At 41.8% G+C, this 27943-nt stretch overlaps 1 protein-coding gene across 3 annotated transcripts; it reads left to right on the top strand.

The window, feature by feature from the left end:
* The first annotated feature begins 33 nt into the window (after positions 1-33).
* Positions 34-27848, top strand: grik5 (glutamate receptor, ionotropic, kainate 5). 3 transcript variants are annotated; one of them, XM_053326407.1, is made up of 20 exons: positions 34-145; positions 1510-1674; positions 3984-4081; positions 4517-4682; positions 8858-9036; positions 9801-9854; positions 10646-10804; positions 11172-11324; positions 12803-12907; positions 14119-14226; positions 15127-15330; positions 16579-16692; positions 17259-17368; positions 17624-17797; positions 18766-18931; positions 20015-20240; positions 24319-24447; positions 25722-25888; positions 27180-27390; positions 27445-27848. In XM_053326407.1, the coding sequence occupies exons 1-20, from the start codon at positions 34-36 to the stop codon at positions 27846-27848; spliced, it is 3204 nt and encodes a 1067-aa protein (XP_053182382.1). The 3 variants fall into 3 exon arrangements, with proteins under 3 accessions (XP_053182382.1, XP_053182383.1, XP_053182381.1); XM_053326408.1 differs by lacking the exon at positions 27445-27848 and adding an exon at positions 26445-26481 and having other exon boundaries at positions 25722-25843; positions 27180-27232; XM_053326406.1 differs by having other exon boundaries at positions 27180-27848.
* The last annotated feature ends 95 nt before the right edge of the window (positions 27849-27943 follow it).

The following is a 27943-nucleotide window of genomic DNA, read 5'->3' as shown; positions in this document are numbered from 1 at the left end:
CAGCAGACCATTCTCCATGAGGAGCAGTAGAAGATGCCGGCTCTGCCAGCACTGCTGCTGTCAATACACTTCCTCTCCTTCCTGCTAGTCACCATGCCGCCACGCTCCCTCAGTCAGGCCCCCTTGCTCTCCTCCGTCCGCATGGGTGAGTGGCCCGGCCGTCCCTCTGTCCCCACCACACCTGAGTCCAAAGTTCTACAACATAGCCTACTGATCATGATTTGTTTTTAGCCTCTTTTGGTTCCTCAGAGTGGGTTTTGCTGTATTGGATAGGAGTTGGATGACAATTTAAAGCAAAAAATGAGCATCAATAACATACCTGTTGCTGAAATGGCCCTAATACTACAAAAAAGCAATAAAAGTTTCCTCTTTTACTCTTCTCTTTGTAAGCCTAAGGTGTTAAATTACTCCAAACAAAGGAAAGAGGCCTTGTCACAGTTTCAAGTTTTCAGTTTTATAGAAAGAGAGAGACCTGCAACACTTCAGTCCTTATGAGCCCTGACTCTAATATAACTCTACTCTTATAAATATCAATGTCACCAGTGTTAAATATTAGAAATGGAAATTGTCCACATGCTCTAAAGCTTTGTGTCTGACCAGAATAAACTCCCATGCTCAGAGTGAGACAAAATAATAAAAACATATTACAGTACAGACTATGAATTTTTTCCCAATAACTGCTACAAAGCTCAGTCATTTACTGCTAAACGCTAATTCTTAGCATTTATCAGCTATGAAAGAGTTCATGTGACAATATCAGAGACCATATCATCCCTGCACCAAAGTTATGTAACATGACAAGAGGGATCTTCATGTAAATCGTGACAACATATGGTAAACATAGACAAACACAGATATAACAAGTTAATTAGCGCGTTGGCAGTTGCTAGCTGTCACTACCAGTTGTTTTAATGTATGGACAGTGCAAGGCTCGCTGTATCCACCTGTTTCAAGTCTGTCAGCAAGAAAGCAAATTTCCCAAGATGTTGAAATATTCCTTTAATTTCTGATATTATTTGTATTTTACACCACTTACCAATTTGAACAGGGTCAACTTCTTTCATTCCTTCCCCAGTAAGTTTTTTTTTTTTTTTTTTTTAAATCGCTCTGTCAATCCCTGTCATTCTTCCTCATCCTCATCTCTTTTATTATCTCCTCACCAGAGCTGGAACAATAAGTCTATTAATTGATTAGTTGACTGACAACTATTTTGCAGCGAAGATTAATTTCACTTATTTCTCAAGTGAAAATGACAAACATTCTCTGCTTCTGGCATCATTAGCCAAACAAAGCAAGACAACACTGTGGACTCTGTGAAAAATGTCACTAAATAATTGTTTAATCAATTAAGTGAATCAAATAATCGGTTGATTCATTAGTCGTTAATGAAAATAATTGTTAGTCGCAGCCGTACAGGTCACCTCTTCTGCCCCTCTCTGTCCTCCTCTCTTCCCCCTCTCATCTGCATCCTTGCCTTCACTATCTCTCCTTCTCTCTCTGCCTCTCTAGCGGCGATCCTGGATGACCAGTCTGTGTGTGGGCGTGGGGAGCGGCTGGCATTGGCCCTGGCCAGGGAGAACATCAACAGCGTGATGGAGGGTCCGGCCCGAGCTCGAGTGGAGGTGGACATATATGAGCTGCAAAAAGACTCCCAGTATGACACCACTGACACCAGTGAGTGAAGCTGAAACACTCTAAAGGCGACCCGTGGTGCAGATTCACACGACCCCTTGGAGAGTGATAAAATCCAGCTAAGACCATTAGAGTCCAATAGGGCATTGTGCCTAATTAGCACAGGCAAAAAGTGACTACTAAGAATACCACAATAGACATAATGGATATTAATATTGAAAATAACCAGTCCAAAATAGAAAACAATACTAACCTACTGAATACTGCAGGTTTTATTCCAAAATACTGGAGCAGGCTGTCGATATTTCTGAAAAAATGTGTTCTCATTATCTAAAATAAAATGATGTTTTGGTCACAAAAACCTCAAATGATGACTGGAATGATAAAACAGCACCACTTTCATATGATTAGGAGCCAGTAAGAGCTGTTGCTGATTAGTTTACATGTCATTTGAGACCAGTAATGGGCCACTAAGCTGGTCTCATTAAAAACAGTGGACCAGTGCCCTCCAGTAACAGCTGGCTCCATCTACTGTGCGGTCATGACAAAAACAAATCATGAAATACTAATACAGATCAGCAGTACAGGCCGACATAAAGCAGCTTCATACCACAGAGGCTGCTCCATGAAAGTTGTATTGATATATAGAGTTAAAAAAAGAATGTGTGGAGTCTGTAAAGACAAAAGAATTGCTGCTGAATCCAGCCACTGAGGAGACAGAGACTCTCTGCTCTTTTTCTAATAGGTCACTGACCCTGCCACAAGCTACTGGCAAAATGTCTGCGTGTGCTTGAAAAGGGTTGTGTACATGTGCATGCTTGAGTTGCATGCATCTGTGTCTCTTTGTGTGTGTGTGTGTGTGTGTGTGTGTGTGTGTGTGTGTGTGTCTGTCCTTGACCGATGGACAGAAGACTCTGACAGGCTTGTTTGCTCACAGCGTTTTTTGGTCTCTGGATCAGAAAGCTCATCATCTTACAGCTATGACTGTCGGAAGCACACACCCAGACACACTCGCACGCATGCACAGGCACACACACACACACACACACACACACACACACACAGTCAGTGGCAGGGACTGAGGACTCTGGAGGACTAATTGGGATGAATTAAAATACCAACCAAATATAGCAGCAAAGACGTAACTTTACATCAGTATACGACAGTTAAGTCTCCAGACTTTTGGTATATCTACTGGATCTGCGAGGGCATTTGTCAGTCAGGTAACCAGAAAAAAATGTCAGAAAAACTAACCTGAATGCTATGAACACAAAAAACAAATGTGAGTCTGTTATGATTGTTGATCAGACTGCATAAGCTTCACCTCCACCACAGCATCTTACCTGTAGGGTCTGAGTCTGGGAAGTTAGTATTGTGGCTTCCTATTTCCTGCTGTGCCGAGTTTGATGTTTCCTTGTGTGGTGCGCAATATAAAGAAATCTGCATTCATGAATAGAATGCTGCCATGATTCATGTAATTAATACAATTTTTCCTGGTGTGACATGAACACTTTTGTTTCAAACACTTCAGACGTAAAAAAAAAAAAAAAAGAAAAAAGCAAACTCTAGGCACTCAAGCGTAGAGGAGCAGAAGTATGTGGACCTTTTGGTTAATTGGGACTACAGGTGGGAGATAATGAGTGTCATTCAGAAATTACTTCCACAAAATTTCCCTAAACCAAACAACTTACAGAAACTTTGAAATAGCAATCCACGAAAACAACACAAAATCTAACTAAACTTGGTAAAAGATTAAAATGAAAAACAAACTACACATAACTTTTTTCTGTGCTCACAATTCAGTGAAATCAGTGTCTTCTTTTAGGACCGAATACTGCATGTGGATATTGTGCAGACGTGTTGTCACTTGGGGGTTTAATGTATTTCTGTTTTATTTTATTAAACCCCAAATAAAAAGCCAAAAGAGTAATCATAAAAACTGGCATTTAGAGCTCCTGGTAATTGAAGGCATCCACCAATCTGTTACTTTTGTTCTGATGCCAGAGATATAATTATAGCATAATGTCTTAAAAATCATTAAAAATGACTCTCTAAAATAGTGAATAATAGCAGCAGGCAACCCATGGGCTGCACTGCTGTAGTCCTTGGAGTGTTTATCTCAAAATAAATCTGATGATAATGAGACAGATTGTGCTGCAACAATAGAATCAGTGGTTAAACTCAAATCATAATGTGTCCTCTGATTTTGGCCTCTTTTTAAATTTCTGCATTTTACCCTCACTGTTGCCCCGACTGTACAGTATGTCAACTCTGTGCAGCCTTTAAAATGAAGAAGAGGAGAAATGTGTGTCTGCCCATTCAACATTTACCTTCCGTCCTCTCTCTTCCAGTGTGTCAGATTCTACCCAAAGGCGTCGTCTCTGTGATAGGTCCCGCCTCCAGCCCCGCCTCTGGCTCCACTGTCAGTCATATATGCGGAGAGAAGGAGGTGAGTGTGTAAGATAAACACATGAGTACAAATGGGAACAAATATATGCACATCTAGTACCTATTCCTTCATGGTTTACTGCCCCTCTTACTCACATAGGTATCATCATGAATGCATCTAGAGATTCAGTTTTCCTTGGCTATTGAATTTCTGCTGATATAATTAACGATTATCCACTTCTGCCAACAGTTTTCTCCTTTCTCCCTGTAGCCTTTAATCCTCAGGTCTCTGTGTTCTCTGCCTCTCTTATCTTTCTTATCTCTTTTTTCACCCTGTAGCCTTTCCTAATGGATCTTCCTTACTCACAGTTTTTCCTGTTGTGTGTGTGTATGTATGTGTGTGTAGAGGAATTAATCATGACACATTTGCTTTTTTTGCTCCCTTCTCCTCTCCTCTCGTCTGCTCTCCCCTCCTTTCCTCCTCCTCTCCTTGCAGATCCCTCATGTAAAGATTGGTCCAGAGGAAACTCCCCGCTTGCCGTACCTGCGCTTTGCCTCTGTCACTCTGTACCCTAGCAACGAGGACCTGAGCCTGGCCATAGGAGCCATCTTGCGCTCATTCAATTACCCGTCAGCCAGCCTGGTCTGCGCCAAGGCTGAGTGTGAGTACACATGTAGTCTGTTGTATAGTTATACAGTACATTATGTGTGACTGCACAGCTGTGTTTGTGTTTAGGTGGGTGTAAATGCATTGGTCTTGTTCCTACAAGCTCATTCACCTAGTGTATGTGTGCCTTTATATGTGGGTGTGCAAATGCCTCTGCGGGAGTGCTGGCACATTCACACCGTTTGAGCGGATATGACTGTTTTGTACAGTCGGACACTCATTTTGACAGTCTGGTCATAAAGTTCTGTCTTTTGTCAGAGTTCACAACATGGCTCACGCTACAGCCTTCATATTTATTACTCATGCTCTTGCACACTGTCTCTTATCCACCTCAGAGAGTTGTTAGGCCAAACCAATTTAATAAATATTCGTATTTGAAATGCTTTTCAGTACTGGAAGAACTTAGGGGACATTTGATTTAACTTGCCAGGCACTCAGAAAGCTTTAACATCACAGGGGATTTGGGGCTTAGTCACTAGCCCTCTTTATTTTCATTTTGAAAGAGTGTGTTATTGATTTATTATGCACTCCCCTATCGAGAGTCACAGGAATTAAAGGGCCCGGTCGGATTGGTGGCTGTAGTATTCAAACAGAGCTTTGTGAATACATGACAGAATACACTTTGTGTGTGTATGAAATGGTGAGATTCCATTTTTTTCCCCCGCTGAACAATCGCCAGACGTTTTGTCTAGTCCTGGGTGAAACTGAGCTGGGATGAGTTGTTGTGCAAATGTTGACTGCTCACACCAGCCAAACAGAACTGCACAAGAATTTAAGGGCATTACATAAAGAATAAGTGGGACCATTGAAGTCTGCGAACAGCAGTGGCAGTGCGAAAAGGGTAGATGACAAACAAAAGCTGTGACATTATGAAAAATCGATTCAATTATTGAGATTCGAGACATTCGTTATCTCTGCAGCAGTTAGCCAGCCTTCCTGCGGTTGCCTGAAAGTAAGCTGAATTCTTTGTGGACTTGATTTGTTTTAACGGCCACTCACATTTGGCCTCATGTGACAACTCCAACTACTCTAACTAGTGTTATTACAGCAGCAGCGAATGAAGTGGTATCAATGACCTTGATAACGACCCCACACAGGTTTAATACCTGGGACTCCCTACAAGTCAGTTTGAACTGAAAAAGCTGTTTTTTGATGAGAGGTGAATTATCTTCAAGTATGTACAACCAAGTCTAGTCGCCCACAATACAACCCTCTCTGGATAACCATGACCTTTATAACTGAGAATCTTCACGGTCATCTTGTGGACTTGTCGTTTCCTTGAACTAAAAGAACTTTGAAATGGCATCAGACATCTTTTGCAGTTTTGATCATCAGTTGAATGGATAGATAAGAGCCTTGTCTTTTCCTCTCCAAAGAACTAGAGGCAACAGATAGCCTCATGGTTACTAACTGGTGGAGAGATTGAGGTGTGTGTGTGTGTGTGTGTGTGTGTATGTGTGTGTATGTGTGTGTATGTGTGTGTGTGTGTGTGTGTGTGTGTGTGTGTGTGTGCATGTAATATATTTGGCTTGAAGGTGATCTTTACAAGGTTATCACACTCACAGACTCTGACCCACTTGGCTGCGCTATCTATCGCCATGGAGCTGGTTGCCATGGCTGCAGAATAGGTGCTAACTGCCACTCAACAAGCGTGTTCCGCACTCTGAACAACTGTGTGGGTGTACGTGTGGCAGGATATGTGTGTGTTTGATATATTTTTTGAGCTTGGTTCACTTTGTCCACGCGTGTGTGTGTGTGTGTGTGTGTGTGTGTGTGTGTGTGCGTGTGTGTGTGTGTGTGTGCGTGTGTGTGTGTATGTGTATTCTTGCCCCTGAGTGCACTGTTTGTCTGTACGTGTGTGAGTGTGGTACTTGTATGAATGCACTGTATGTGTGTCTGTATGTGCAGCTCCACTGTGGTACTGCAGAGGTTCAACATCAGACAATGTTTACCACCAGCCCACTTGTTTTATTCATCTTGTTTACCCCAGTGTGGAGTAGTGCGTTCAAGTGAAGTAGACAATCTCTCTTTTTTTTTGTCAGTGAAGCGAGTAACGTGTAAAGTCACACATCTCACAGACGCTGTACACACATCCAAATTAAGTAACGTATTTAGACACTGGTGGTTTTTACTCCACCTAGTTAATGGCATGAATCTAATTCACTTTCCCTCTTTAGCTGTGCAAGTAGCAGTGCACAGATATTCTGTTAAATGATAGTGAGTCAGAGATTTTGGTTAATTTCCGACGAATCCTTCCCTCGCCATGCCTGGGTCACAACGCGCTATCTGAGCCTAATTCCATTATGCAGTTTTCATGAGATGGATGAGGTTAAGGACAGTGAGAGGGAGAGACTGAGCACAAGGATGAGGAGACAGTGGCGGAGTGAAAGAAAGATGGATAAAGACAGAGAGAAAGGTAACTAGAGCACAGGACCAAGATGAGAGAGATAGTGAGGTTAGAGCTCCTGTGTGAGAGAGTGAATACGTGAAAGAAGGAGAGTGGAGGAGAGGAAAGGAAGCTGTAAAGTGCATTGATTTTTCCCCTCCTTCCTCAAACTAATTAAAGTTTTGGCCTGGTTCAGTGATTACCCCACTGCTTACAGAGGCTTTCTCCTGCTGAAGGGCTCTGTTTGCTACCTCTCCCCTCCTCCTCTCTTCCTTCTCCCTATCCCCTCTGTCCCCCAGATGCCTGCCCCTCCACTTATTTACATAGCTAGGGGTGCTTTACTATGGAATTACAATTAGGAAGCAGCAGAGAAGACTTTCTAGTAAAGGCTCATTCCACACACAGTGTCAAGTGAGTCTTGTACGCCATTGGTTATACTCATTTTCGAGAGGAATTTGCTTGGAGTGGGTGAATTGGCTCAAGCACTGTATTTCACATGTCTTTCTCCTCCTGTAGTTCCCCTCCTCTCTCAGTCCATATTATTACCACAGTCTTGCAGAATTCTTGCATCCACAGTTTTGTCTTTTCATTTGAAGGTTTTCAGCTTTTTAACGCGTACTGTTTTATTCATAGTACCTACATCGCTCAAAGAACTGAAAAACAATCATCGAAGGATGGAAAAACAGACACAAAGTGAATTACAAAGCGCTCAACGATCATACCTCTGCCAAGGCTACACAATCACAATTTTTTATTCCATTAATAGAAAATGTCCTGCTGATTGGCTGATGGCATCCATGATTTTTTGGAAATACTGTACCTCAATCCTTTCGGGTTATATTAGGGCAAGGATGAATTCAAGTGAGTCAGACTCATGATCATTAAATGGATCGTGTTGCATGTATGATCTGTTTGCAATTGTGCAATGCATTTAAAAGTTATGACAGTTAATATCAAAACCAGGAAAACAGGCAGATTAAAAAACTAATTTTTTGGAGCTCATTCAGATATTTTATGTATTACATTTGGTTCAAATGGAATGACACTTGCAGGATTAATATCAAAGAGGAGATATTATAATAATAATATATAAATTCAATTGGTGTCATGTGGTGTATAAAATAAAATTCAAGTGGATATCTAAAAAAGAAATGTAAAGCATATGGGTTTAAGTCAAATTAGAAACACACCAATATGTATCTGTGCCCTTTCTCCCTCTGGGCGTCTGTAGGAGGGGTGTTGAAAAACAAGATCTGCAAAAAAATTCAAGATGGTGCAAAATCTGTCTAGGTGTAAATGCGTATAGCCTGAAAGATTAATGAAGAAATAAAGTATGCAAAAAAATATATATTTTCCTCAGTGCCTCACAGTTGAAGTGTTAAGGGCAAAAAGTGAAGTTTTTCATAAGTGGTGGCTGTAACTACACCAAAAGCTAGTCACTAATTCAGTGTGGAAGTCAAGTTGGTTTTGAGATACTCTGCTAACTAACAGTTAAACTAACAATCACACAGGACTAAGAAACAAAACCTCTTTTGCAGTGGTCATAATATACAAAAATGAGTCCTGCTGAGAAAACTGTAGACTCCATATTAAATAATGTTTCATTTCCTGGGGATTTAGACAAACCATCGATCATGCTTTGCAAAATGACATAAATATATGGCCATCCGAGGATAAATCAAGATTTTCACAGGTCCTGCAAAGCTTACATTTTGGAAATATGAGTTGTGTCTACTGATACAGACATTGATATGCGGCTCGGCTCTGCTTTGGCTCTGCCTCAGGCCTGCTGAGATTGGAGGAACTGGTCCGCCGCTTTCTCATCTCTCGGGAGACGCTGTCAATCAGGATGCTGGATGACAACCTGGACCCTACACCACTGCTGAAGGAGATCCGTGACGACAAAGTGGCCACCATCATCATTGACGCCAATGCTTCTGTCTCCTATCTCATCCTGAAGAAGGTCAGACCTCAACCATCAATACATTCTTCAAAGCCGCCTACACATGTTCGGGATATGAATTCAATCTTCTATTCAAAACACATAGTAACAACCTCAGGGGGATTTGCATTGGCTCTTTTATGCATTCAATTGGGAAATTCAGTTTACTGTCTTAAAGGGCATCCAGAGCATATAGTCTTTAAAATAATAAAGCTCTAAATCTTCTTCCATGGGCTACACATTTGTTGTAGTAACAGAATTAACATCTATTTTTACCTACTTTGCCCTCCGGAGCAGCATAGGGAACAGTATTAACGCATGTCTGCCAGCAACAATCACTTACACTCTGAAGAAAGTATTTGACAAAAGAACATCTTTTGCTGGGATGCGGTGCAGATGTTACAGAGGCTCGTTCTGATTCATGGTACGGCCTGTAACGCCGATAGCCAACGCAGTGAGTCACAGTTTGAATGCGTATGGGATGTTTTCACTGGGCATGTTGGAGCGGCTGTCTGCCCTCGGCAAGATGTCCTAGTGTTAGCCTGATGATGTAAAACTGTGATTAACGTATGCTCCCTCTCCTCCTCCACATTCTCTCCCACTTTGTCCCCCAACTGACTCCTTTGCTCTCTGCCTCTCAATAACTCCCCTCTTTTGCCCTCTCTTTCACTCCTTACATCAATCTTTCTACATCTTCTCTTTTTCCCCTTCTGATTTTTTTTCTATATCCCACGTGTCTCTTATTTATTTTTCATCTTCCTCTGCCTTTCCTCTTTGTCCTACAGGCGTCTGAGCTGGGGATGACATCAGCATTTTACAAGTATATCCTCACCACTATGGTAAGAGCATACCAATTTCGACCTAACTCTCTTCTATCTTCCAGTCCTCCGTTTTCACTTCTTCCTTCCTGCCCTCCTCCTCTTCTGTCCCTCTATAAGAGAGCAAAGGTGCTAAGGTGGAGAAGGAATTAGTTAAAGGCAGAAGAGAGAGGTGACGGAAAGAGAAAAAAGTGAAAGGAGATGAAGTATGGGGGAGAGATCTGAGATATGAACATACTGTACAAAGATGTAAAAGTGCAGAAGAGGATTGTAAAAAAACAAAAACAAAAAAACAGAAGGAAAATGGGTCTGAGGTGAAGGTGATGACAGACGTGATGTGCCCTTTTTCTTCTGCCACCCGCCATCCTCTCTGTGCTTCCGGTGTTTTCATCTGCCTCTTTGAAATACTCCCCTCCCCTTCTACCATTTGAATTAATGTGTCACTTTATTCTGTGTGCCTGATTTCTTCTTTTTTTCTCTCCTCTCCACCCTCTGTACGTGCTGCGCTCTTATGCGTTAGATGTCGCGTCTTGTGTGTATATATCTGTGAAAAGCTACCGGAGTCATTTCCATCAACCTCTCTTCCCCCTGTATCACTGTTTTCCCCTTTTCCTTGCCATCTTTATCATTTTTTCTGCCTCCATCAAAGATTAGATGTTGTCACTCCCCATAGCCTCTTTTTTTCTTTATCACACTCTTCTTTGCACAGTATTTTTCCTCTGTGCAAAGATTTTGATGCACTGTCAACATTGTCACTCACCTGAATTTTCTGTCTCTCTCCCTGTAAACACCCCCTCCCCGCTCCTCTCTAGGACTTCCCCCTATTGAGACTGGATGACATAGTAGATGAGCAGTCCAATATTGTGGGTTTCTCCATGTTTAACACCACCCATCCCTTCTATTTGGAGTTCATCAGGAGCCTTAACCTCTCTTGGTGGGAGGGCTGTGACCTGACGTACCCCGGCCCTGCGGTCAGTCTCATGGATACTTGTATACTCATGCATGTACACATTCAGCAGCAATCTTCAGAGCTTTGTTTGTATGCCACCTAACATGAGGCTACTTTATTCCTCACACTGATTCATGGTGCCGTTAAAGAGATTCAGCTAGTCTTTTGCTTGTATTTAATGGGTATTGATGTATCCATCTGTGTTTCCTCCCCACTGGTTTACTCATACCTCACATCTCCTCTCCCTCTCCTCTTATTTTCCTTGCCTCCCTCCATCCCTCTTAACCATTCAATCATGTGTGCTTTCACCTCCTCTTTCCTCATTGCATTTATTCCCTTGACTATTTTTCTTTCTTCTCCATGTTTCCTCCCCCCTCTATTTTCCACAGCTCTCGTCGGCGCTGATGTTTGATGCGGTGCATGTGGTGGTTGGGGCGGTGAGGGAATTGAACCGCAGTCAAGAAATCGGAGTGAAACCACTCAGCTGTACCTCACCTCAGATCTGGCAACACGGGACCAGTCTTATGAACTACCTGCGCATGGTAATCGCTTGATCAATTTGTGCAGTGTGTGCACTGTGGAGTATGTGCTGTAATGTACAATCACTCACTCATATGCATGATCATGCACATGCACTCACATGTATCATCAGAAACGTGGGTAAGATTTGATCTTGATGTATTGTCTCATGTTTAGTGGTATTCACATCTATTGTAGGCAGAATATGCAAAGTTACTTTTTTGCATTTGTGTAAATAATCTCATAATGATCAAGTCTTTTTTATGGAGACAAATAAGCAGAACTGCGACTAACAATTATTTTCATTATTGATAAAACTGTTGCCCATTTTTTTAATCCTTCAACATAAAAAAGAACAACTATTGATTGATAATTAATGAGTTGTTCGAGTTTTCAAGCAGAAATTATAAACATTTGCTTGCTTCAGTTTCTAAAATGTGAAGATTTTTTCTTTGTTCTTTATGTGTTACTGGTCTGTTGGTCAGATAAAACAAAACACTTGAAAACACCTCTTTGGACCCATTAAAAAGGTGATGGATATTTTCCATCAACCAAAAAATTATCAATATAAAGAATGATTTGCAAATGAATCTATGATGAAGATAGTGTTTGCAGTCTTTCTTCAGATCGATTGATTAACAGCCCAAAACTAAATGATATGAAACAGAGAAAATCAGACATTCTCAGGTTTGAGACTGTAAATGTAAATATTTGATATTTTTGTTTGAAAAAAGATAGATGAGCGTTACTTGATTTATTTTCTCTTGATTGACTTATTGATTAATAACTACACTATAGCTACATTCTATGTCATCTTCATCTCTTGTTACATGTAACCTTTGTCTCTTGTTATTTTTTGTCATCTCCCATCTCAGTTTTTTTGTGGTTTCTCTCATCGACAACCTGTTGTCAAGGCGGCCTTAGCCCCATCTCTCATTGCCTCCTCCCCACCGGCCCGACATCTGTCTTTGTTAAGGCCTTTAGTCAACATCATGGTGTGCTCCATCTTCAGCATCGTGTCATTCATCATAGATCTTGCTGCCAGCACCTGGGTTTTGGAGAGGCAGAGCTGAGCTGTGAGGTGGAGTTCTGTGTCTTATTAGGGAGTTGTTGACTTTCTCTGCTGCTCTATCTGAGCCTCTCGCTCAGACAATTTCTCCTAGTTGATCCGAAGCTGATCATCCCTGTCTGGTCCAGCCTCAGACACTTTCTCTGTCTCTCTTGCTCTTTGTTTTACCCTCTATCTCTTCCTAATCTCTGTCGATAGTATCTATTTGCCCAATCATGATAGAGAGTGAGGAGGAGTATGTTTGGTTTTATATAGAAGATTTATTTCCGCATCTATTATTGTTGTTTCTACCCACTTGTTTTTCATTTCCTTAGCTTTTCTTCACTTCCTCCTCCTCTCGTCCCTGTCTTGCTCTCTCAAACTCCTCCCTCCTCTATCTTTTCCCTTCTTCTCTCATGCTTAGTCAGCTCACTCTGTTCATCTGCCTGCCAGGTGGAGTACGATGGTCTGACAGGGCGTGTTGAGTTCAACAGCAAAGGGCAGAGGACCAACTACACCCTGCGGATCCTGGAGAAACACCGAGGAGGCCACAAAGAGGTCAGGAGTCACCTGTTATCATGCAGCAGCCAAGTCACATTGCCCATAGGCTTTGGGTTAGTTACAGGTCACCCGTCTGATTTCACAATGCCAGGGGAGGCATTTAACACTGAGGTCAGCAACATCACAGAATCCCCTGATAGCGACCAAAAATATCTCTATAGTTTGTGAAGTTGGTTTGATTTATTTCACCAGATGGCACTGTCTTTGTAATCTGCAATCAGATGTGAATCAAGTTTTAGCTGCAAATATGTTTTATGTGAAGGCTACTGGTAACTTAGTTTCTAGCAGGTTTGTAGTAACACATCTGGTCTGGTGAATGTATTGTTGATGTACAATTTGTGACTTTCTCTTCACCTTCCCTTAATATGCCTTACTAGACTCACAATAGGCCAACTGCCTCCCGTGTTAACACTAAATGCCATCTGATAACCGCAGTTAAAGCTAGACTTTAGCTTGCTGGGAGAGTTGTGATAATTAACATTTTAACTCTGCACACCTCTGAGCACAGCAACACTCACACTGCAGGCAGGCAGAGGAGGTTCACACAAGAACACTTTTAAATGTCAGGGCAGGATAAAGAGTGTCATAGAAAAACTGTGATTCTGTCTGAGGAGTCATTACCTCTCCTCTGACCTATTGAAAGATGTACAGTAATATCTTCAAAAGAAATGCCTGTGCGAGCTTCGGTTCCACCCCTGCACAATGGTTAGGTTATAATCACACACTTAGATACCTACAGTATGTGACTTTACTGTCTCATAAAATGAAAATATGTGAGTTATTTATGCATTCAAGAAAGATGTTTGTAAAGGAAAATAGATAGGGCACTGAAACTCCTTATCATGAATGCTTTTCATTACCGTCCTTGCCATCTTGTCCCAGCTCATTGCTCTGCTTGTAAACAGAAGGTTTTTTTAATAATAGTGCATACATAGCACTGTAGCTATGTGTATGACTCCATTGGGGACACTTAAATTAATGTACACATACAGTATTTAACAGTATACCAAAGCTAAGCACAAATATATTAAACTTGCAAAGGCAGTCTATAAAATAGCCCAATAGGGTTAATGTACTCTCTGATATACTTATCTGCAGTAGATGGTGTGTAGCCTGCCACAACAGTAAAACAGTTGCAGTGAGCTTAACAGTACATTATTTATCCCACAATGGCCATTGATTTTCTCTCGCTTTCTCTTCCCTGTTAGATCGGGATCTGGTACTCCAACAACACTCTGGCAATGAACTCCACCAGTCTGGATATTAATGTCTCAGAAACACTGGCAAACAAGACCCTTATTGTCACCACTATTCTGGTAAGGTCACACTTACCTTCTGTACCACGAGGCTGGGGAGGTCAGAGTTGTTTTTGTGTTTCTGTGCTGGCAGTGCTGCATGCTGTGTTGTGGTCTGTTTCTGCTAATGTTGCTGTCACTGTAGCTGTCATAGAAACTGACAGAGCACTGAGAAAAACATGTTACTAAATTCAGCAAAATCCTGGTCTTCTGATGATGTCAAAACTCGGCACGTTGTCCCCTACTTGTTTCCATCTGAGTAATGTCATATAACAGATAACAATTCCTAAATGATGCCCCCCCATCTTAGTTAGGTGGCCAAAATGTGTAATAACTTAACATTATGCTATGATCTTCTCCAAACTTAAATAAGCCTCAGTGTCATGAATATAATTGCCAAAGCTTAATTACATGTTATAAATATTACATTTTTCAAGAAAACAAAACAAATTAAATCATTTAATTTCAGTGGAGACTCCAAGAGCTTTAGAGGGAGTTAAATGAGTAAGAAACTTGATTGTCTCCAAATGGAAAATTGTCTTGCTGCCAGGTAAAACACAGAGTTTAATATAAAACATAATATATCAAATCTGTATTATAAAATATGTAAAGATGTCAGCTAAAAACTGCCACATAACTGCTTACATAAAACAATATACATCAGAAAGTACATCCAGACATCATCCTCCAAACCAGTCATCTGTGGTTAGAACAAGATCATCACACACTAAAATGACTGTGGAGATATTAATAGTAACTTAGCTGTAATCTATTATTACTATAACAGACCTTTTTTTATTTTTTTGTTTCTTTAACAATAGAAATCCCAGTTTTTCAGGCATTGAACATTACATTTCATTAAGTCATTTGTCCTCAGACTGAGTTTTGGATTGAAAATCCTCATGTGTCCCCCGTGCACAGGAAAACCCATATGTGATGCGTAAAGACAACTACCAGGACTTCCAGGGCAATGACCAGTATGAAGGCTTCTGTGTCGACATGCTGAGGGAGCTGGCAGACATCTTGAAATTCTCCTTCAAGATCAAGCTGGTGGATGACGGGCTGTATGGGGCTCCAGAGCCCAACGGCTCTTGGACTGGTATGGTTGGAGAGCTAATCAACAGGGTGAGTGCTTTCCCTCTCTCTCTCTCACCCTCTCTCTTTTTTTCTCTCTCTATCTCTCTCTCTCTCTCTCCCTCTCTCTCTCTCTCTCTCTCTCTCTCTCTCTCTCTCTCTCTCTCTCTCTCTCCCTCTCTCCCTATCTCTCTCTCTCTCTCTCTCTCCCTCTCTCCCTATCTCTCTCTCTCTCTCTCTCTCTCTCTCTCTTTCTCTCCCTCTCCCTCTCTCTCTTTCTCTCTCTCTCTCTCTCTCTCTCTCCCTCTCTCTCTCTCTCTCTCTCCTACTCTCTCTCACACACCAGAAACTCAAACATGTTTTAACCAGTGTCTGTGCAGAAAGAAACTTATATTGAATGCACACATGCACGTACACACACCCGCCCACCCACCCACACACACTCGCGCTGTAGCCCCAAACCACAATTCTGCTGTTACTTCCCATGTTTCAAATTGCCCTCAGAGGGGAGTAAGACTCTTATCTAGGACAAAAGCTGACTTGATAATTCCCCAAAAGAGAGTGGTAGCATCGCCTAAAATTGTGTGCACCATCTTTTTCTTCGCAGTAACCCACACTGCCACCCGCCTGTCCCCCTCATCCTCTCTCTGTCCAGGCCTAGCGTGCCTCTGACAGACACTCTGGTGAAGCAGGCTAATGAGAGCCCCTCTCTGCTTAATTACCATACGGTATACTTCAATTACCAGACTGTGGTCCCTGTGTGGGGCCTGCCACACTGGTGCTCCCCCAGCTCTCCACGCTTCCTCTCCCTCCCTGCCCTCCCCATTGCTTGATCACTCAGCTCTAATTAGCGGCCCATGTTCATCAATTAGCTTTTAATGGAAGAGATGGAGGGGAGGCAGAGCAACCAGATGAAACCAGCAACCAACATGTGAGGTTTTATACAGGTGCAAAGACCAGCCACCCAGTGCTTACTTGCAATTAGCCTCATTTGGACGGTGGATGTGTGCATGTGTGTCTGTGTGCCAGAGGTAAAGAGAAAGTGCGCACGTCTGTCTGTTTTTCCAAATGTGCTTTCAAGTGGGTAGTCAAACTTTCCACTTTTCATTCGGGAAATCAACATTTTCTACAGAGCTCTCATCTGCCCAGTGCAGCATCAAGTGCGTCTATTTTTGCAATTGCCTGACCACTTCTGTTTTTTTTCTCTCCCTGACTCTCCTCCACTCCTCCAACTATCTTCCTCTCATCCCTTTTCCATCTGTCTATCCATCTACCTATCTATCTTTGTCAATCCTGCAGAAAGCAGACCTGGCCGTGGCAGGCTTCACCATCACGTCAGAGAGAGAGAAAGTTATCGACTTCTCTAAGCCGTTCATGACCCTGGGGATCAGCATCTTGTACAGAGTTCAACTGGTGAGGGTGTTATGTGGGGCTGTAGGGCGTCTGCTAGGTGATACTCACTACAGCTCTTGTATTGGATTTAATTTCTTTTCTTTGCTCTGCTTTTAAGCCACTAGTGTCATACAGAGGACGACAAGCCAAACTTGCGAGACAAAGCTTAAGGAATCAGACTGCATATTGCATAAGAGTTGATCTCATCTTTAAAGCTATATATTTGTGTAGTATGCAGTATGCTGTGTCCACACTGTAAGTTATAGGTGTAATTTAAATTGCTCAATAAGTCAGTACTCTGAAACTGGGTAACAGTGGCAGCTTTACATTGCTAATGAGGTTTTGGGACCAAGCCAAGTATGCTTCAGCAGTAGGCATTGTGAAACAGAGCGTTTATGGATTGTAGCATTAGCGTATCAAAGCACTGCAGACTTGCTATCAAAGTGCAGTGAAGGACACTGCCCTCCTGTGGTGCAAAGGGGGCACTCCCTGACTGCTGAGACATGACACGTCTTTTTCTAACACATTGTACCTTCCTGTCTGTCTCTCTCAACTTCTCTTTCTCTTCTTCTTTTTCTCTGTACCAGGGGCGAAAGCCGGGTTACTTCTCCTTCCTCGATCCCTTCTCTCCGGCTGTCTGGCTGTTCATGCTGCTCGCCTACCTGGCTGTCAGCTGTGTGCTCTTCCTGGCTGCAAGGTCAATACATTACATCACACACTGTACTGATAGTCTTCAGCACAAACTTGTGCTCCATCATCATTTATCTTGTTGAACACAGGTCAACTGTCACATATTAGAATTTTTTACCTCATACAACCCTCTGCAGACAGTTTGACAGGAATCAAATGACTGATTGGTGGTACCTTGAATGATATGATGTAAGTCACCATACATTACTGTACTTCAATTTGACCTCAAGGTTGTTCCACTGTACCTGTGTTACCCCACCAGGTTGAGCCCCTACGAGTGGTACAACCCTCACCCATGTCTGCGAGAACGCAGGGACATGCTGGAGAACCAGTACACCCTGGGAAACAGCCTGTGGTTCCCTGTTGGAGGTTTCATGCAGCAGGGATCAGAGATAATGCCCAGAGCCTTGTCCACCAGATGTGTTAGTGGGGTGTGGTAAGTTATGGGTTGGCTTAGTTTGCGTTTGTGTGCATGTGCTACCCGGCTTAACCTTATAACCTGTCAGGTGAGGTTTCAGTTTGTATGTTATAATATAATGTTATAAAAATGATAACTTTAGCATAAACCTAGAGGTTTACAAAATGTGACAAAAAGAGTAAAAACAAAGGAGGCTAACTGGTAGAAACAGTGAAGATGAAAAACATTAAATATACATGAAATATACACAATGTAAATTACAATGAAAAAAGGGGTAGTACACAAGCATACAATATTAACATAATAAAATAGCAGGGGGAAAAAAATATAGATTCCAACAAGAAGGCCAACCTCCAGTAAACAAATTAGCCCATAACCATGGTTTTAAAATATTAATAAAATCATTCTAACTTGATATAGTAAGTTGTTGCAGATTTTAGGGGACACATTTGAAACATCTTATGTTCTAAAGCAGACTCATTGGCTTCCTCCCTTCTTTATCAAGAACCTGCATTTTTCATGAAAGTTGCCTTTTCAGGCGCGTCTGCTATGTAAGATAATGATATTTACATTTTCAATTTGAGGCATATAGCTGACATACAGCTTGTACATTTCAGTCCCTAAGCACCTACATTTCATGCAAACAATACAAAAATGCTATGTTCACAGAATTATTAGCCTAATGATATTCCTGTGGCAACAGAGTAACTGTGAAAGAGACGTGTGCTGAGAGAGAAATAATAATCGCTAAGAGCTAAGGAGATAAAGGGTAGAGGAAGACAGGAAGAGCAAATTACACTGAGTTGAGCAAGACATAGGATAGGGGATATTACTAAGTATAGTGGGTACATGATGTTCTTCTTAAAGAAAGTTTTTAGACATGCAGCAAAGGTCATAAAAGAGTCCAATTCTCAAGGTTGTACGTTTAGAATATTATCCAGGGCAACTGAGCACCTATTCTTCCTCCCACCATCTTTATCTTATAGGTGGGCGTTTACCCTGATCATCATCTCTTCCTATACGGCCAACCTGGCGGCCTTCCTGACCGTCCAGAGGATGGAGGTTCCCATCGAGTCCCCCGACGACTTGGCCGACCAGACCAACATTGAGTATGGAACCATTCATGGAGGGAGCACTATGACCTTCTTCATGGTACAACCTACTACAGCAACTATGAATGGCTATATGTGTTTGTTTCCATGTGTATGTGTTAAGCTGTGTTATGTTTGTCATTTCCTGAATCACCTGTATAGCAACAGTTTTTCAAACAGATTTAGTGCAGCACTTTTGTCTTTATGGCTGATTGTCCTCATATTTGTCACTTTATCTCTGAGTTCCTCTGTTGTTTTCTTTATGGCTGTTTGTGTTAAGTGGCTGGCTGCCTGTGTTTGCTTATGAGAGCGCTTCCGGCATCTGTGTTGGCATCTGTGTTTGTCGTAGAGTGCGCGTGTGTGTGTTATTATGTGTGTAGGTGAGTGTATATAAAGGAAAATGTTTATTTGTTTGCATGCACGGGAAATGGCTACATGCCAGTTTGTGAGTGTGTGTTTTGCATCCTTTTGGTGTTTGTACATATTGAGGATATAAGAAAGGGTAATGTTTGCCCACATAAGCCAGTTTCAATGCTACAGTACATTACCCCACTCAATACCTAATCCACACACACAGACACACACACACACACACAATACACTTCAATATTATTACACATAGATGCCACCTTCTCTACTCTTTTCCTTTCTTCTCACACACAATGCAGGGAGATACAACATGTAATTGTAAACTTTAAACACTTAATCCTGTTTTGGAGCTTGCCATATTCTGCTAAGTGCTAAACCACCTCCTGTGTGCTGATTTACCTCCATCTTTATGAAAGATGATGCATCAGCTATGCCATGAGAAAATAATCTGTTCCCTTGATTCACCTCGCCCCCCCCCCTTCTCGCCTCTCTCCTTTTTTCCTCTATTTGCAATTGATGTTTTACTCTCCTTGTCATTATTCACACTGAATTTTGTGTTCTACAGACACTTCCCTCCTCTGTTTATCTAGGATGCAGCTCTCTTTCTCTCTGTCTTCCCTCTTTCATTTATATCGACCTTCAGTTGATTTCTGCTTCAAAGATAGATGTGAGAGGCACTGTTAGGAAGCCTGTATGTACAAACACACATCTGTTGTCAGTCTTTAAATTCTATTTACTTGATATTCCCAATCGTTGTTTTCCTGTTGCTCTGCAGAACTCACGTTACCAGACCTACCAGCGGATGTGGAACTACATGAACTCTAAGCAGCCCAGTGTATTTGTGAAAAGCACAGAGGAAGGTATAGCCCGCGTGGTCAACTCCAAGTACGCCTTCTTGATGGAGAGCACCATGAACGAGTACCACCGCGGCCTCAACTGTAATCTCACCCAGATAGGAGGCCTGCTGGACACCAAGGGCTACGGCATCGGCATGCCATTTGGTAATAATACTTAATAATTTATCATTTATAATTTTTCACACAAATCATTAGTTATAACATCTTATGCAATAATTACAAGATAATATCTTTAAATAACTGTAAAATATAATAAAATATATCACACTATGAATTGTAAATGTGATAAAATTTGATTGCATTGTAGTGATGTAATCTCATCCAATGTTAAAAATATATAATTACACATAGTAATTAGAAATCATCCTCATATCACTGTGTAAATGACTACTCACTACTATATTTCATTTTGAGATAGATGACTTATTTTTGATTAATATTTATCTCAGTATTAGTTGCAGCTGCATTTTACAAACAAAATATTTCATTGAAAATGAAAATTTTTTTTTCACACAAAGCCGACAGGCCCCTGCAGCAAACACCCAGCCACCTTTTGTCTTTTGCCTCAACTGACTTACCAGAAGATCAAGTGCAAAGCTGCACTTGGCCTCATCAAGGTCTTAAAGGTCACAGAAGGTCACTAATATAACTAAAGTCATACAGCATCTTTAATTAGACACGCGACCAGTACTAGGAGCCACAAGGGATACAGCACTGACCCTATTCTTGTTCCTACTACAAAACACTGCTGCAGTATTTTATCATAGTTGGGCCGCAGCTTGTGGATGAAAGCAAAAAGACAACCTAAAGATAGCACTAGACTAATTCAGGTGGCATTCAATAGTCAGAGCAAAGATCACAAGAACAATACTTTAGAAATAATATTCAAGCTTTAAACTGATATCAGAAATGTTATCTTGATAACATGTTAAATATGTGGTTCCCAATATGTTATGCTTGGGACCCTAAATATAAAAATAACATATATTCACAGCCTCTCATCACAGGGAGCATGTGTTTAAAAGTGCACTGTTCAATCAAAGAGCGACTTCCCTTATGTTTCACTAGAATACACCTAACAGCTAAAACCATACAGTAATTCACAAGAACAAGAAAGCAAACCTTAACTGACACTAAGCATAGCAAACGATTAATAACGAAAATAATTGACAGAGTAATCAATAATAATTGTTAGGTCTAACTATTTGTGTTTTCTTGCATTCAGCTCTCTAGGTTTGTTTACTTTTACTTACGTCTTAGACCCTGTTCACACTTGGCATTAATGTATGTCTTATGTGATCCGATCACAAGTGCGTCAGTTCACAACTGGCATTAAACATGTACATCAGTTCATTACTTCTTTGACTGCTGGAAATAAAAAGAACATAAAGTTTGCAAAAACTGTGGCATCCGTGCAGGCAAAATCAAAAGTCTTCAGCTCAAGTGGAAATCAGATAGTGTTTTTTCGTGTGTACTTTATCCACAAGAATCCATTTTGCCTGTTGTTGTGGTTTCCTCTCATTGTTTTGCACTACATGATGCAGTTGTCACGAGTGCCTAGCTCACACAGAGGACATCGCTTGAGTAGGCAGTCCTTCTACGTGTCCCAGGACACATTCACGCAGGTACTGTTAAAATAATACCGACTCAGACCACCTCCACATGCCGTCTGAGCGATCTGATCTCAATATGTCCTTGATGCGTTTTGGGTCACACCTGTACATGCCTTTGGATCACCTACACTAAGATGCATTTAAATGCCAGGTGTGAACAGGGCATTACACAACCAGCTCAGCAAACTCACACTACTGTATAACATAGCTTCCTTACAAATGTTATTTAGTTGTTGTAGTAGTGGTAAGCAATGCTATTTAAGTATAGAAATATAGAAATCCAAGTACATATTGACATATATTGTGTCTGCCTGTTTATTCATCTAAGAAATAGAGAAACTTCACCTGTGTATGTGTTCAAGATTACATAACTGGAGCTCTCAGTGGCCTAGTTTTTGGAGCACGCACCATGCCTGTTTCTCTATTGTCACTATTAGACAAAGGCAAAATGCCAAAAAATACATATTGCATAATAGTTGATAATATTGTATAAAAGTGCTGATTGCTAAACGATGTGTAAAAAATGACTCTGTTAACTGAAACAGGCTGAGTTTTCTCAGAGAAGCTGGACGCTTTCTGTCTTCCTGTAGTCAAGGACACAATCATTAGTCTGCAAGCTAGTTACAGTTTAGAGTAAAGTATGTCACCTATAGCCCCAGTGACCTCTTTGAGGTATACAGTGGGTACTAAGTCTGCTGGACAGGTGAACAGTTGCAGTATACAAATGTTGGCAGAGAAATTGAACTGTGAATGAGCACATCCAACAGAGGGCAGGGTGTTTAAAGATGTGAGGAGAGGGTGTTATCCTAGATCTAAAAATCTAATCCTCATCACCAAAAAGAATAAAAACTCATTAATCGACAGTGCGAGAGGCAGAAACACCTGCATGAGATCAATTATGATAAATAGACACATGTAGTTGTACTGATAGATCTGAAAAATGTCTTGTACGTGGTTGATTTATATTTTATCTAAGGGATTAGTAAGTATTTCAACTGGAAGTAATGAATAAGCAGTTAATTGCTTTTCCACACACGTCCGGCTCCTCTGAAGCTCCTTTTTTTAGCCCGTAGAGGTGGTGTCACAGAATCACAGTCATCTGTTCTCACAAAGTGGAGGAAGACATGACTAGAGAGAGGAGGGAAAGACAGAAGGTGAGATATTATTGAACAAAGTTGTTAAGAAAATGGAGAGAGAGATAACACACAGTTACAGTACATCAGCATGGAGAGAAGACAGACGTGAAGGAGAAACGGACCAGAGTAGCAGACTAAAAGAAGAGACTATTTCTTGACTGAGAGTAGTGACTTCCATCTCTCTATTTTCTAATTAATTGTCCTTGAAGGGAAATTTGTCTTGCAGCCAGACAAAACACATAGATGTGAACATAAAATATAATAACAGAAAAAACATGGAGTCTTGTTGTTGGCAACCAGCAGAGACTGCAGGAAGTCACTGTGCCCGGCCAAGAAGTAGTCTGGCATGTGACCCTGAGTAAACCACGACTTTGCCGCTTTTCAACTTTGTTTTTTGTATGGATAAAACAAATGATATATAATGTCATATTTAGTGAGATTAGGATATGCTGGTAGGGGGATTTTATTTATCTTTGGTCGGAGCCAGGGTTGCTGTTTCTGGCTGTTTTGAGTCTTCATATTTAATGGATACATTATGTGAGAGTGGTATTACTGTAATCTACTCATCTCATCTCTCTGTGCAACAAAACAAATACCTGTATTCTGCCAAAAATATTGAACCACTAATTTCTGGGTGAGTTTGTCATGAGTTCAGTGTACAACAACAAGGTCCATCAACATGATTACATGGGCCACACTTTAAATTTGGGTCCAAAATATCCAAACAACATATCAGAAATACAAAGAGAACAACAGTTTCTCACAGTGCAATTCAGAACAGGAGATGTTTTAAGAGCTTAAGGGTTTGCAGTAGAGGAAAATATGTATTTGAAACAGATTATTGCTGCGGGTAGTGACCCGAGAGGGTAGCGGCTGAAACACGGATGGATGTGTGGTATCCGAGATTAGTTTCCTTGCTCTTTTTGCTGGTTGTTTTTGGAAGTTGCAGGTTTAATATGAAAAAAATACATTTGAAAAATTCAACAGCAATGGTATTGTGAATAATTCACAGTGTGTTTTTATTAAAATAACTGCAATAAAAAAATTGAGCAAACTGAGGAGTGGTTGACTGTCTGCATGGATAGTATCCTCTAGTTTTAGAGATGTTTTGTCATTTCTGGTAAGTCGACCCTTTAAACCTTCCAGTCTGTTCTACTGTATCTAGTTCACAACATGCCTTATGTGCTGTCTGACCAGCAGCTGTACCACTGGCTCTGTCTGGTTGTAATCTCGTTCTTCATCTCTCACTAATCCTCTCTTTATTCTCACAATAAGATCACTCGCAGCCATCTTGAAGCTGTAACAGCAATTCTTTTTCTGTTACTTCTCCTATTCTCTGTTGCTCTTTACACTTTCCTCATTTTGTGTTTTTCTCCTCATCCGAGATAAACCCTCTCTTGTCTGGGCTCTCTCGCTCTCACCCTTTCCATCCTCCACCACTTAGTCTTATCCTGCTTTCTTGTCATTCGCCAGGGTCTCCGTTCAGAGATGAGATCACATTGGCCATTCTCCAGCTGCAGGAGAATAACAGGCTGGAGATACTGAAGAGGAGGTGGTGGGAGGGAAGCCAGTGTCCCAAAGAGGAGGACCACCGTGCCAAGGGTCAGTTGACCACAGCTATCTGTCTCCTCTCCCTCCTTCTCTCTAATTTCCCCAATAATACAGTAGTCTCTTCATTCTCTGCTACAGTCCAGCTAATGGCTAATGCCTAAACTAATGTCCTTGTGAAGGGTGCTTAGAACAATCTACTTTCTCAAATGTCATCTGTTTGTCTCAGGTGGTGTGTAATTGAAATTTTATTAGTGTGAGTGAGTCTGTGTTCGTGTGCATGTAAAATGTGTGTGTGGGTGGGTTAGGGTTAGTCTGCGCCTGTATAAATGAAAAAGACAAAAAGTCTTGTTTTTTATGCTGCTGCTGTCAGATGAGAATCTCTTTGAAAAAGACTAAAGACTGTACTCATCTTTTCATCTGTGTAATGTATCTCAAGGGTTTTAGGGCCTCAGACATGTCATCCACACTCACTTCATCACAAGCTATTTACAATTTTAATTCAATTGAAAGAGCTCTCTGGTGGGTATTATTGCACTTACATAAAGCTGGAGCACAGATTTGAAAAAACTGTTGAATTGTGAAGCTGCTGAGAAATCCTGATTTTAATCCATGGATCAAGTGCCTAAAAAACTAGATCTTACACTTCCCATAATGCAACACAATAGATCATAGATCATCATTAGACTGATGAATGTCCACATCTCTTGAACTTCATGTTCCAGACTTGTAACACAAAAACTGTGTAGTCTCCAAACCCGGCCTGAGATTACTCTCCTTGGTTCTCAGCACAAATAAAGCACTTTAAAGTGAGTAACAGTGCAGCCAATGTATTTAATCATGAGTCGGGTCATGGGTCTTATATTTACGGGTCTGAGCTGGTCCAGTTTTTTAGATGGAGATAATTGTGGGTAATGGATCTGTGCAGGTCTCCGGTAGAGTGTATCTGTATCTGAGGAGCTTTGTTAAAGGGATAGTTTGACATTTTGGAGAAATGTGCTGTCTTACCAAGAGTTAGTTAACATTTTTATCTTATAGTATCTTGGTATAAAAACCAAACTGTAAAAATGTCAAGCTGAGTTTTTGGGGAATTCATGCAAATGTATTTTGTTACTTTTGGACAGAGCTGGTTCCAGTCTTTATGCTAATCTCAGCTAACTGTCTGCCAGCTGTAGCTTCATATTAATCATACAGATATGACAGTGGTACCAATTTTCTCAACAAACTGTCAGCAAAGGCATCTCATTTCTCAAAATGTCAAATTTATAAATGTTTACACCTGTAAAATACCCTTTTAAGATGTGTATTAATGAATGTCTCCTCCTCAGGTCTTGGCATGGAGAACATTGGGGGCATCTTTGTGGTGCTGATCTGTGGCCTCATCATTGCCGTGTTTGTGGCCATTATGGAGTTTGTGTGGTCGACACGCCGCTCGGCAGAGACAGATGAGGTATGCCCCCATACCTGCCCTCGCCGACCCCACAGACACACCCCAGTAGGTTCCCATGGCACCGGGCCAACCCTTTTGACTATGTTATTTTTGTGTGTGTTTGTGTGTGAGAGTGGGTAGATTTCTTTTCAGCTTTTGCCTCCATTTGTACGTGTTTCGTTTGTTTATGTGTGTAATAACATTTGGGGTTCAATGTGTTTTGTGCATGTGAGATGAGAGGAATGTTGGAGTATGCGGCACTGAAAAATTAAAAAAATTAAACAGCAGATAGAAAATTTGATTTCATTTTGCATGTCCTGCCTGCTTTGGAGTCATTGTGCCCTCTTGGTGTTTGGTGTTTAACAGTATGGCAGTAAGTGCAGTGTCTGTGAGCTAAACTTGATGGTACGAATAAGCAATATTGAGAAATGCCAATATTTGCTTGCATAAAGAAGTAGTGTGATCTTTTTCCCTGGCATTAAATGTCATGATGTATCTTCTTTTACATGCCTCACATGTACGCTGGTATTCTTCGTTTCCATTCTTGGATTACTTCTCACCCATCTCACTGTGTGTCTCCCTCTATCTCTCTCTCACACACCTCGTGTCATTTGGCCATCAGTGTCTGTTCTCTGATAACGAGTACTGTTTCTGTTTATGTGAGCACATGACTTTTTATTATGATTTGAATGAGAATGTTGTTTGTCTGTGGTGGACATGTTGATGCATTTTATTCGCCATGTGTGCAAATTACAGCAGTTGTGCTGTAAGAATGATGAAACAGATGTGTGTGTTGTGTCTTACTCTGTGTGTGTGTGTGTGTGTGTGTGTGTGCACAGCTGCTGTACATGTGAGCGTGCCTTTGGATGTATATGTGCACCTGAGTTTGCAGGCCTGCCTGTCCGTTCATAGTGCATATTGCCATAATGAAGTGCCCATAAACTAAACAACATTTTGGTGTTTTGTGTGTTTGGATTGTAATAACTCTCTCTGCTCCTTGAATATTCTCCCATCTCTATCCATCTCCACATCCTCCCCCATCATCTCATTTCTGTTTTCAAACCACCCCTCTATGTGTTGATCTCTGTGCCCTCGCTTCTCTTGCGACTTTTTTGTTCACCATGCCTCAATGTGTCTGTTCTTTCTGCCTTGTTCCCGCCTTGTTCTTTTTTTGTTTCCCTTTCAATTTTCTTGTTTTCCCTCTGCTCTCCTCTTTATGTACTGCCTCACCACTGTCTTGTTCTGCTGCCTGCCTACTTTGTGTCTGTGGCGCCCCTCCTACCTTTGCCTCCCTCCCTTTCCTTTTCCCTCCCTTCCGTCTTTCCCTCTTTCCTCCCTCCTTCCTTTTCTGCTCTAGGTGTCTGTCTGTCAGGAGATGATCACAGAGTTCCGAAACGCCGTCTCCTGTAAGAAGAGCTCCCGCTTGCGCCGTCGTCGGCCCCTCAGCAGCTCAGCAGCCCTGCGCCACCCAACACGCATTGCTCTTGGGGCCCCTCGGCCCCTGCGCCTGGTTCGAGAGATGCGCCTCAGCAATGGCAAACTCTACAGTGGAGCTGGCCCCCTGACAGGTGGAGCTGGAGGAGGAGGAGGAGGTGGAGGAGGAGGAGGAGGAGGAGGAGGAGGTGGAGCAGGAGGGACAGGACCTTCCGATCTGGGTCCTGGGCCCCAGCGCATCCTAGATGATCCACTGGGGGCCAACACCACCCCTCCTCCACCAGCCCCCACCCCTGTAATGCTGCCCGCCCGCAGTTGCACCCACGTGAGGATCTGTCAGGAGTGCCGGAGGATCCAGAACCTGAGATCAGGCAGCAGTATAGGATCAACCTCCACAAGAATACCACCTTCATCAGCACCCCTACCCAGGCTACCCCCACCCCCTCCTCCATCCTCATCCAACACAGACAGTGAGGGTGGAGGGGGGCCCAGCCCAAGGCGGCTACACCACAGTCCCCCACCCCATACCCCCCGACTCATTCCACCTCCACAGAGCAGCAACACCACAGACCTACTGGGTGAACAGGACTGAAATCAGAGGTACTGGGCGGAATGAGGGGGCCGCAGAGAGCCAGCGGTGTGACTGCTGCTTAAAGAAACACTACTTGTTTCCACAAGTGAGATTCA

This window comes from Scomber japonicus, chromosome 10 (assembly GCF_027409825.1).
Source record: "Scomber japonicus isolate fScoJap1 chromosome 10, fScoJap1.pri, whole genome shotgun sequence".
NCBI classification, from domain to species: domain Eukaryota; kingdom Metazoa; phylum Chordata; class Actinopteri; order Scombriformes; family Scombridae; genus Scomber; species Scomber japonicus.
The sequence above is the reverse complement of the archived record's forward strand: the minus strand, read 5'-3'. Positions and strand labels throughout refer to the sequence as shown.

Excerpts from the sequence above, each read along its gene's own strand:
- grik5 (XM_053326406.1), top strand. The coding sequence starts at position 34 with ATGCCGGCTCTGCCAGCACTGCTGCTGTCAATACACTTCCTCTCCTTC. Across the intron at positions 12,908-14,118 it reads ACCGAGGAGGCCACAAAGAG|ATCGGGATCTGGTACTCCAA; the intron begins GTCAGGAGTCAC and ends CTTCCCTGTTAG. Across the intron at positions 25,889-27,179 it reads GACCCCACAGACACACCCCA|GTGTCTGTCTGTCAGGAGAT; the intron begins GTAGGTTCCCAT and ends TTTCTGCTCTAG.